The sequence below is a fragment of the Corvus kubaryi genome, unplaced genomic scaffold (genome assembly GCF_017639235.1).
Source record: "Corvus kubaryi isolate FWS band 111438036 unplaced genomic scaffold, C.kubaryi_AGA036_p1.0 37264, whole genome shotgun sequence".
In the NCBI taxonomy this organism is placed as follows: Eukaryota; Metazoa; Chordata; class Aves; order Passeriformes; family Corvidae; genus Corvus; species Corvus kubaryi.
In genome coordinates this window covers 2,153,610-2,163,701 of record NW_024581079.1, presented here as the reverse complement: position 1 = coordinate 2,163,701, position 10,092 = coordinate 2,153,610, and the positions used below count along the sequence as shown (strand labels likewise).

The 10,092-nt window shown below is 61.7% G+C and overlaps 1 protein-coding gene across 3 annotated transcripts; it reads left to right on the top strand.

Annotated features, from left to right (window-relative positions):
- Nucleotides 1-2,006: 2,006 nt before the first annotated feature.
- AMOTL2 (angiomotin like 2) lies at nt 2,007-9,745 on the top strand. Of its 3 annotated transcripts, none has more exons than XM_042024671.1 (10): nt 2,007-2,099; nt 3,097-3,896; nt 5,226-5,448; nt 5,934-6,078; nt 6,218-6,310; nt 6,942-7,237; nt 7,340-7,632; nt 7,760-7,971; nt 8,272-8,412; nt 8,582-9,745. In XM_042024671.1, exons 2-10 carry the CDS (start codon nt 3,184-3,186, stop codon nt 8,638-8,640), a joined length of 2,175 nt encoding a protein of 724 aa, XP_041880605.1. In that variant the 5' UTR covers nt 2,007-2,099; nt 3,097-3,183; the 3' UTR covers nt 8,641-9,745. The 3 variants fall into 3 exon arrangements, with proteins under 3 accessions (XP_041880605.1, XP_041880604.1, XP_041880606.1); XM_042024670.1 differs by having other exon boundaries at nt 8,269-8,412; XM_042024672.1 differs by lacking the exon at nt 6,218-6,310 and having other exon boundaries at nt 8,269-8,412.
- The last annotated feature ends 347 nt before the right edge of the window (nt 9,746-10,092 follow it).

Sequence of the window (10,092 nt, the reverse complement as noted above, 5' to 3'; positions counted from 1 at the left end):
AAACGAAAAGGTTGAGGCTTTTCTTGCCTCCAGCATTAGAAAGAAGGAGAGGAAACTCTTCAGATCACTTTCCAAAGGGGTGTTATCAGCCCAGGAGGGGTTTCCTGCTGCCAGAAATAGAGCAGTGTTAAGATAGGAAGGGAAGCAGGATGACACAGGCATAGATAAGGCTGGGGGCATGAGCCAGGAGAGGAACCCTCGCTGCTGGGGGAGCTGGGCTGGCTCCCCTGGAGCTCAGCTGGGAGCCCCATCCACCTGGGAAAGAGCAGGGCAGAGCCACAGCTGGGTCCTTTTGGAGGTGCTGCTGCTGGGCTTGGTATGTTGGAGTGGTGCATCATCCATCCATCCATCCATCCATCCACAGAATCACAGACTGGTTTGGGTTAAAAAGGACCTTAAAGCTCATCCTGTTCCACCCCCTGCCTGGGGCAGGGACATCTTCCACTATCCCAGGTTGCTCCAAGCGCTGTCCAGCCTGTCCATCCATCCATCCATCCATCCATCCATCCATCCATCCCTGTGGTGCTGGGCCTGGGCCAGTGTTTCCAGACTCCGCACATGCCTGGGGACACAGGGACCAGTGCTGTGCTCTCATCTCCTCCCCACACAAAACTAGACCCTCACTGGGGCTTCAGGACTGGTGCCAATTCCCACATTTCAACCTCCATCCATGAGGATTTGACTTGTCACTGGGAAAACTGGGCTGGAAAACCTGTTTCTTGAGCTTCCAGGCGCTCCTCTTCCTCCAAGCACCGACTCCATCTCTCTGCATTTTCTTTCCATGCTCCCCTGCCCTTGAGCCCGGTACCTGCTACACGCTGGAGATTTACTTTTTCCCCATTTTTGGGGAGATAACCCAGAGGGAGCGAGCTGTGCTTGCAGCCCTGTGCCTGCTATTGCACCCCGGGTGCACCAGAGCATGATGGAGCAGCAAAACAAGGAGACGAGGCTGGAGACCCCCGTGTCCCCCTCCCCAGATCAGCCTCCCGGCTCTGTGCCAGTCAGAAGATGCCGAGTTCCCTCAAAAGAATGGGAGCTTAATGTCCCGGAGCTAATAAGCAATTTTCCCCTGCACCTGCCTCTCCCCGCCGCCTCCCCTCCGGCCATCTGCCGTCTCGGGGCCTCTGGACTCTACACCGACAGCCTGGGGCGCCCGGGGCCGAGACGGGGCTGGTGTTTCACTGCTTTGGGGCTGCTCAATGTCCTCCCAGAGATGAGCCGGGGTGCTTTGAGGGGGGAGTTTGGTCCCTGATGGCGTCCTCCATCCCTGTCAACCCCCCCAGGGAGGTGGGTGGCAGAGCCCAAAAGGGGAAAACAGAGGCTGGGAGAGCAGCGGGGAACACCCAGAGGTGCCAAGCCAGACGCGAGCTGGCAGGAATTACTGCATCCACAGGGAGCTGGCATCCCTAGCCAGGGGGATGTGAGGGTGGAGGACACAAGGAGGTGATGCAAGTGGGAGGAATACAAGGAGAGGGATGTGAAGAGGGGATGCAAGGAGGGGGAAGGTGAGGAGGAGGAATGCGAGGAGAGGGATGTGAAGAGGGGATGCAAAGAGGGGGAAGGTGAGGAGGGGGGATGCGAGGAGGGGGATGTGAGGATGGGAAATACGAAGAGGGGGCCATAAGGAGGGGGATGTGAGGAGGGGGATGTGAGGAGGAAGACACGAGGAGGAATGTGAGATGGGGAATGAGAGGATAGGGCTGTGAGGAGGGGGATGTGAATAGGGGGATGTGAGAAGGAGGATGCAAGGAGAGGGACACGAGGAGGGGGGACGCGAAGAAGGGGAATGTAAGGAGGGGGATGCGAGAAGGGGGGGCCCGCGGGGGCAGAGCAGATGGGGCCGGCAGGCTCGGGGTTGCCCCGGCCCCGCAGACAAAGGCTGGGGCAGATTTACGGCCCGGGACAGCTGGCGGGCAGAGCCGCCCCCCCGCCCGCAGCTGCCGCTCCCGCTCCCGGCCGCGCTCCTGCGCGGCGGCGGCCCCGGGGCGGAGCGGGGCGGGACCGGCCCCACATTCCGGGCATAGCAGCGCCCGGCCCGGCCCCCGCGGCCCCGGGACGCCCAGAGCCGCCGCAGCACCGCTCCGCTCCGCCATGCCCCGGTGAGTTCTGCCGCCGGGACCCCCGACCGGCACCGGGACCCCCCGGCACCGGGAATGCCCCGGCACTGGGACCCCCCTGACCGGCACCGGGACACCCCCGACCGGCATCGGGACCCCCAGGCACCGGGAGTCCCCCGGTATTGGGACTCTCCCCCGACCGGGATCCGAGAACCCCCCCCGGCACGGGGATGCCCCTCGGAGAAAGGACGCCCCCCCGCCACCGGGAACCCCCCAGCAGGGATCGGGACCTCCCTCAGCACCGGGACCCACCCGGACCAGCAACCCCGGGACCGCGACCCCCCTGGACCGAGGTGCCCCCCGCACGGGGCGGGGGCCCCCCCCCCCCCCGGGACTGGGACTCTTCGACCGGGATCGAACCCTCCCGGCCCAGGGAAGCCCCCAGCCGGGACTGGGATCCCTCCACGGGAAAAGGACGCCCCTCGGAACCGGGATCCTTCTCCCTGGGACCGGGACGTGCCCCCCTCCCCGGCACTTGGACCCTCCCGGGGAAAAGACCCTCTCCCATGCCAGATCCACCCCCAGGGACTGGGAACCCTCCCGACACTCTCCAGACTGGGACCGGAACATCCCCACAACACCTAGAGCCCCCCCGGAAAAATCCCAGGACCCTCCCCATGGTCCAGGAGGGTCCAGGACCTCCATGTCCGTGGCCGGGGATGCGAGGTCCTCCCCATCTCCCGGTGGTTCTGTGCCCGGTCCCACGGGGTCGCTCCATCCCCCATTCCCGGGCCAGTGCCAGTCTCGGGTCCATGGGGCGCCAGCTCCGGAGCCAGCCCCGGCTGCCAGCCCCGGCCCCGGGTGCACCGAGAGTGCCGGCGCTCGGCCACCCCACCGCGGGAGGCTGCTCCGCTCTCCCACTGCCGCCACGGGATTCCACTCCTCCGGCACGTCCCGGCAAACAACCCCGAGTCCGTCAGGATCCGCGCCGTGTCCTGCCCCGACTGCTTCCCGACAATCCCGTTTTTCCCTCTTGCAGGTGTCTCGGCGTGGCCAGTTGCTGTTGAGGTCCCCCGGGACGCCCTTCTCGGGTGGAAACGTGGCTCTGCCGCCGGCACGGACGGACATGAGGACGGCGGAGGACTCGAACGGGACGGTCCTGCACCGCCTGATCCAGGAGCAGCTGCGCTATGGGAATCTCACGGAGAACCGCACTCTGCTGGCCATCCAGCAGCAGGCCCTGCGCGGCGGCGGGGCCGGCGGGGCCGGGAGCCCCCGCTCCTCCCTGGAGAGCCTCAGCCCGGAGGAGAGCCAGATGGTGCAGCAATCCACGCGGCAGGAGCCACAGGGCCAGGAGCATCACTCCGACCACGTCTACTTGGAGAACAGCGTCTATCGGCTCTGCCCGCCCAAGGGCGAGGAGCTGCCCACCTACGAGGAGGCCAAGGCGCATTCCCAGTTCTTCGCCTCGCAGCGGGGAGCGGCCGGCACGGGGGTCCGGGCTGAGAACGCCCCGCGCGGGGCCGAGAGCGGGGCCCGGCGCCCCGACGAGGGGCTGAAGGACCTGAAGCACGGCCACGTGCGGTCGCTGAGCGAGCGGCTCATGCGGATGTCGCTGGAGCGGAACGGGGCCAAGGCGCAGAGCCCCATCAGCGCTTCCCACAGCTTCCCGCAGCTCTCCCGGCAGCTCGTCCCCCTGCGCGGGCAGCACCCCGAGGGCACGGAGCCGCGGGGACCGCCCCCGGAGTATCCCTACGTCATCCCTTCCCAGGACGCTTACCTGGCTGAGCCCCGACCCTGCTCCCGGGAAGGGCCTGGATTTCAGCATCCCGAAATCAGGTAAACTGTGGCCCCTGGGCTCTGCTTTTGGATGCCTCCCAGGAGTGTCCGGGATGGATGCTTGGAACTTGCAGGATGTGAAGGGCAGTGGGGGCGCAGAGCAGCTGCTCTTGTCCTCACTGGCTCAGGCCATGGGGGTCTGCTGGGAGCCCCCCACTCTGCTCCTGTCCCCAGTTCCCCCAGCACGGCTAGGCTTTTCCAACCAGTGATGAAAATCCCATTCCCTCAGCAGACCCTGCCCCCTCCCCATGCACCGGGAGGAATCTGGGGGTAACTTAGAGGTTAATCTAGGAGCTGGAAACAGCCCAGGAAGCAGCTAAATGTGGAATAGGTATGGGGCAGGGCAGAAGACAAATATGCTCCCTGCTCCCCAGAAACCCATCCCATGGTCCTGAGCTGGGAATGTCCATGTAATTCAGAATTGCTGCTGAGCAGAGCCTGGGCTGGTGCCAGGTGGTCCGTGTTCCCTCTGGCAGCTCAATGCCTCTGGCAAAGCCCCAGGCTGACTGTGAGATGGACATCTGGGGGTTCGGGCATTGCCTGGAATTTGAGGAGGTCTGGAAACAACCTCTTCCAGTGTGGAAAATGATGGGAAGAAGGGAATTTGTGGCTTGATGAGAGGACACGCTGCTCCCAGCCCTGCTGATGTATCCAGGCAGAGAGCGATAGCATCTCCAGCAGGAAAACCTTCTCCTTCCAGGGAACAAAGAGGGGAAGGGGAGCTGCGAGGAAGATGTATTTATTCTTCCTTGCTCCGATATCATCCCGCAGGAATGCAGGCCCTTGGCAGGCAGCCCGCGGGGGAGCGTAGCAGGGCCGGGCTGTGCACAGCCACCCTGCTCAGGGTATTCCTGGCGGGATGTTGTTGTGGGATGCTGGAGCAGTGGCACAAGGGGCAGCCAGGCTGTCCTGGCCCCTCCAAATATCGAAAGGACGTATCCATAGTTGGGCAGTGAGGACCTGTGCCAGCAGCCCTTGCTTCGCCCAGAAAATAAGGAAAATGGGGAACGCTGCCGACTTCCAAGGTGCATCCTATACCAGGCTGCCTGCAGCATTCCCAGGAAGAGAGGAAGCCTGGGGGGTTGGGAGTCCATCCAGACCCACTGGCACTGTCCTGGAGGGGTCAGGTCAAGGCATCCCTGCAAGACGGGATTTGTGGTTAGAGAGCAAGCGCTTCCCAGCTCTAAAAAGCAGGATAGGCACTTCCCAGAGCCTCCCTCCTCCTTTGAGGTGACTTGCAGGCACCAGCACGTGCTTGGTGGGATGCTGGAGTTACAGCCAGCTCTCCCACCCTGCCAAACCTTGACACCCTCTCCTCCCCCGCTGCAGGGTGCTGCCCACTCCGGTGCCAGCCGCATTCCTGCCGCTGTGTCCGAGCACACTGGGTCCAGCCGGCGTGGAGGCCCTGGTCAGCGCCCAGGCGGTGTCAGCCGGCAGCCGCCTGGCCCGGGCAGACGCCGTCCTGCGGGAGAATGAGAGGCTCCAGCGAGAGAGCGAGAAGCTGCGGCGGGAGCTGGAGAGCTGTGCCGAGAAGGCGAGCCGCATCCAGAAGGTGAGGGAATGGTGGCAGCCCCTGCCCGGGGGATGCCTGACCAGCTGCTGTGAAAATTCAGCCCCTTTAGTGATTTAATCCCTTCTCCTCCTCCCTCCGGCGGCTTGTTCCCCTCGGAGCAGCTGCAGCCGGGACTGGGGAGAAGGAGCCCATTCTCCAGTGACCCTCTCCCTCTGCCTGTCCCCCCATCCCAGCCGCCACAGAAAGCCCTTTGTGTGGCCTTGTACAAGGGGTGGCTGTTCCCCGTAGCCAGGCTATAGCAGAACCAAAGTCTGTGGAGAGACTCTTCCATAAGAAACAAGACAGGAAAAATCAGTTCCCCTCCTCCCCCCCCCCCCATATATGTGCTGGGGATCAATTTGGGGTACACTGAGCTCCTCTGGCAGCTCTGGTTGGGCTGAGCACCCTGGCGGAGCTTTGGCCGGCCTGCCCCTTTCCTCATTCCATGAATATCTAACCCTGGCCTGTCCCTTCCTCCACCCCAGCTGGAGAGCGAGATCCAGCGCATCTCAGAGGATTATGAAAACCTCGTCAAGGCGTCTTCCAAGCGGGAAGCCTTGGAGAAAGCCATGAGAAACAAGAGAGATTGTGAGATGCGACGGCTCCAGGATTTCAACCGGGACCTGAAAGGTGAGGGACCCTCTGTGTCCCCATTGCTGTGGGTGCTCTGTGTCCCCTGGCTGTTTCCATGGGAAACCAGGCTTTCCCCACTTCCTCCAGCCAAAATCTTGTATTTAAATCTTAATTGGGTTTGATTGTTTTGGACCAGAGCGGTTGGAATCGGCGAACAAGCAGCTGGCCAGCAAGACCCAGGAAAGCCAGGAGAGCAACCAGGGCAGCGTTGCCAAACTCCTGGCACAGAGTAAGTCCCGGGGGACACCCATCCTTGCCCGGCTCCCCGTGGCATCTGCGAGCGGGGCTCGGCTGGAGGAGGAGGCGGGTGTTGGGCAGCAGCTCTCGCCCTTCCCCAGGGGGGATGGAGCAGCTCTTGGCGCTGGACTCGAGCCATTAATCCCGGCGGCCGGCCGGCGGCGTGACCCGCATTCCGCACATTCCTGCCGCAGCGCCGGCTCTTCCAGCACCGAGCCCGCACTCCCGCCCCACGCCGGCCCGGCCGTTCTCTGCTTCCTCCCTCCTGCACTTCGCAGCCGTGCCAGCCTGGGCTTTTTTGGGGGAAAGTGTACCTACATTTCAGCAGAGAGACGTGGTGTTGCTGTTAGCAGGAGGAATTGCCTCCCCTTCCCTAAGGTGGCTGGATTCGTGCTAGGCAGGTTTCACCCTTCCCGAGCTAAAATTTAGGCTGGAATGTGGCATGTGGATGCTTTTGGCCATCTGCCCAAGTGGCTGGAATGCCCCTGACCCCCATTTGATAGAAGATCTGGAGGAAGGGGTGGCACGGCCAGATGTCGGGGAGCAAAGAATCTCTGCAGGGCTTCATGGATCAGCCTTAGGGAAGCCAAATGTCTGAGACTTGTGGGGTTTTTTTTTTGCAGGCTATGAGCACCAGCAGGAGAAGGAGAAGCTGGAGCGGGAGGTGTCCCTGCTGCGCAGCGCCAACGAGGACCAGCGTCGGCGGGCAGAGCTGCTGGAGCAGGCGCTGGGCAGCGCCCAGGCGCGGGCGGCCAAGGCAGAGGCCGAGCTCCGGAAGAAACGAGCCTACGTGGAGAAGGTGGAGCGGCTGCAGGCAGCCCTGGGCCAGCTCCAGGCCGCCTGCGAGAAGCGGGAGCAGCTGGAACTGCGGCTCCGCACCCGCCTGGAGCAGGAGCTGAAGATGCTGCGGGCTCAGCAGGTGGGTGCTGGCAAGCCACAGTGGGTCCGGCAAGGCACGGCGGGTGCTGCGTCCTCCCAGCACCTCCTCATCCTCACCGGGGCTTTGTTTTGGCTGCTGCAGAGGCAGGCAGGCGCTGCGGGCGGGGGGACGCCGGAGCTGAGCGCCCACACGCTGTCGGAGCAGCTGAGGGAGAAGGAGGAGAAGATCCTGGCGCTGGAGGCCGACATGACCAAGTGGGAGCAGAAGTACCTGGAGGAGTGCACCATGCGCCAGTTCGCCATGGACGCCGCGGCCACGGCGGCCGCCCAGCGCGACACCACCCTCATCAGCCACTCCCCGCGGCACTCCCCCAACAGCAGCTTCAACGAGGACCTTCTCCTGGCCAGCCACAAGCACCAGGAGATGGAGAACAGGTTAGTCCCACCTTGCCAGAGGCATTTTGCCCCCATCAAGGTTTTCCTGTGGTCTGGTTGGGCAGTGCCTGGATCCTTCTCTCCCTGTCCAGCTCTTCTCCCAGCTTCTGCCTTTCCTCCTCTCCAGGTTAAAAGCCCTTCATGCCCAAATCCTGGAGAAGGATGCTGTCATCAAGGTCCTGCAGCAGCGCTCGCGGAGGGACCCCAGCAAAGCCCTTCAGGGCTCCCTGCGGCCGGCCAAATCCGTGCCCTCCATCTTTGCCGCCTCCGCCGCCCCGAGCTGGCCGGGGGCTGGCCAGAGTGACCGGTCATCTGAGGGCAGCTCCCGTGGCAGCACAGGTACACACGGACACCTGTCCGCTCGCTACCTTCACTTGGCAGTGGGGACATGCTTGCAATTTTCCCCTGTGGTTTTGGAGTTAAAGAGCTTGGGGAGGGGGATTTCCTCCAGGAGCAGCCAGCAGTCACAGAATCCCAGAATGGTTTGGGTTGGAAGGGTCCTTAAAGCCTATCTCGTTCCACCCCCTGCCATAGGCAGGGACACCTTCCACTAACCCAGGTTGCTTCAAGCCCCTTCCAACCTGGCCTTGAAAACTTGAATCCCTTGCCTTGAATCCATAACAGACTCTCCTTCAGCAGGCAAAGCCACCGCTGAAGGGACAGCAGTGTCCACTGCCCTTCCCTTGCCATCCCACTCCAAGCACGGCAGCAAGGACGGCAGCACGCAGACAGACGGAGCGGCCGGGAGCAGCGGGCAGGGCGAGGGCACCGGTGTGCTGGGTGAGTCCCCCCGGATGGCACGGGGCAGGGAGTTGGGAGGCCCCAGCCCGTGGGCTCAGCATGCCTGGGATGGGCTTTGCACAAGCATCAGTGATTTTTTAAGGCATTTTTAAGGCCCCAGTTGAGTGGGGTGGGTTCGAATCACTGTGAATCCCTTCTTTCTCTGCAGAGAGCTCGGCTGCTTCCAGAGCCCCAGACCTGTCTGACATGGTGGAGATCCTGATTTAGGGCCACCCCGAGCTGCACAGTGGCCTCTCCACCCTTCCTGCCAGCATGTCGGGATGGAGAAGCCTCTGGGAAGGAGGGACCGAGCCGGGAGCTCAGCGGTGTCCCCTCAGCCGGTCTCGGCAGTGACTCCGGTGTGTGGGAGGGTCACTGTCCCCCTCGGTGCCCACACGGGTCCCTGGCTGCGCGGGGCGCGCTGGAGCCCGGGGACCCCGTGGTGGCTCCATCCCCATCCCGGCTCCATCCCCATCCCAGCTCCCACCTCTGGGTCTTGGCCATCCACACCCACCCAGGTGCTTGGCTTCCAACTGGAAAATCCCTCTCTGATCGCCTGAACTGTACCCACAAGCTGAAGTCTGCGCACGAGGGCGGAGCCGGGAGGGATCTTCCGTGGGTCCCATCAACCACCTGGATCCACGTGGCCAAGCCGAGCACCAAACTTCCATCACCGGCATGCTGCTCCTGGGTTTTCATCACGGGTGGGCGAGGGCTTTGTGATGGGGTGGCAGTGAAACAAAAATGACAACGGAGGGAATGAAAGGTGGAGGAAAAGCAGAGGTGAAAGGCTCCGAGGGTGCCGATGGAGGCAGCGGGATGTGCTGCCCCTCTCCTGGCTGCATCCCCCAGCTACTGGCAGCTGGCTTCTGCCCGTAGCCAGCGCCGACATCCTGCTCCTCGGAGCTTCCCATCCTTGCCCTTCATGTAAATATATATATTTTTCTTTATTTCTTTCCCCTTTCAACGTGTGCATTTGCTGGCCAACTGCATTTTTTATTTCTCTCTCCCCAGACACGTAAAAAATGCGTTCGGTTCTCGTGCATTGTTTACAAAATGGAAAAGAAACAAAAAATTATGAAAGAGGAAAAAAACCCCCAAACCCCATGACTTAATATATTTTATATTAATATTGGTATTTCTTTTTAAGTATTTTTTTCGTGCTGTGAACTTTTTTTCCTGCCAAAGATGACAAGTTCTCGTTTGTGCGTTTTAAGTTATCTTTAAGTATTTAAACATAAACCTGGCTGTTTCGTTACGCCGCCCTATACCGAGATTGCTGTAGCATTCCACTTGGTATAACAATATTTTAATAAAAAAACCCAAATATTGATTCATGGATTTTCTTTTCTTCCATGCCATGGGGAGAGATGGAGGTGCTGCCAGGGGAAGAGGGTTTGGGGCTGCTGACTCCCTGGTTCACATGTCCTTCCCAGCTCCCCCGGGCAGAGATTTGGGGTGCAGCTACATGGGAGAGGAGAAAAATGCTTAAGAGCATTTCTGCATTCCCCAAAATCCCATTGGGATCCCATTCCCCCCAGCTTCATGGGGGAAAAGGATGGAGTTGCCTGAAAGTGTCAATGTACTTTCCTTCCTGCTCTGGCATCCCTGTGTCCTTGGTTTCTGCATCCTCATGACCCTGCATCCCTGTGTCCTCAATCCCTGTACCCTGGTGTCCTT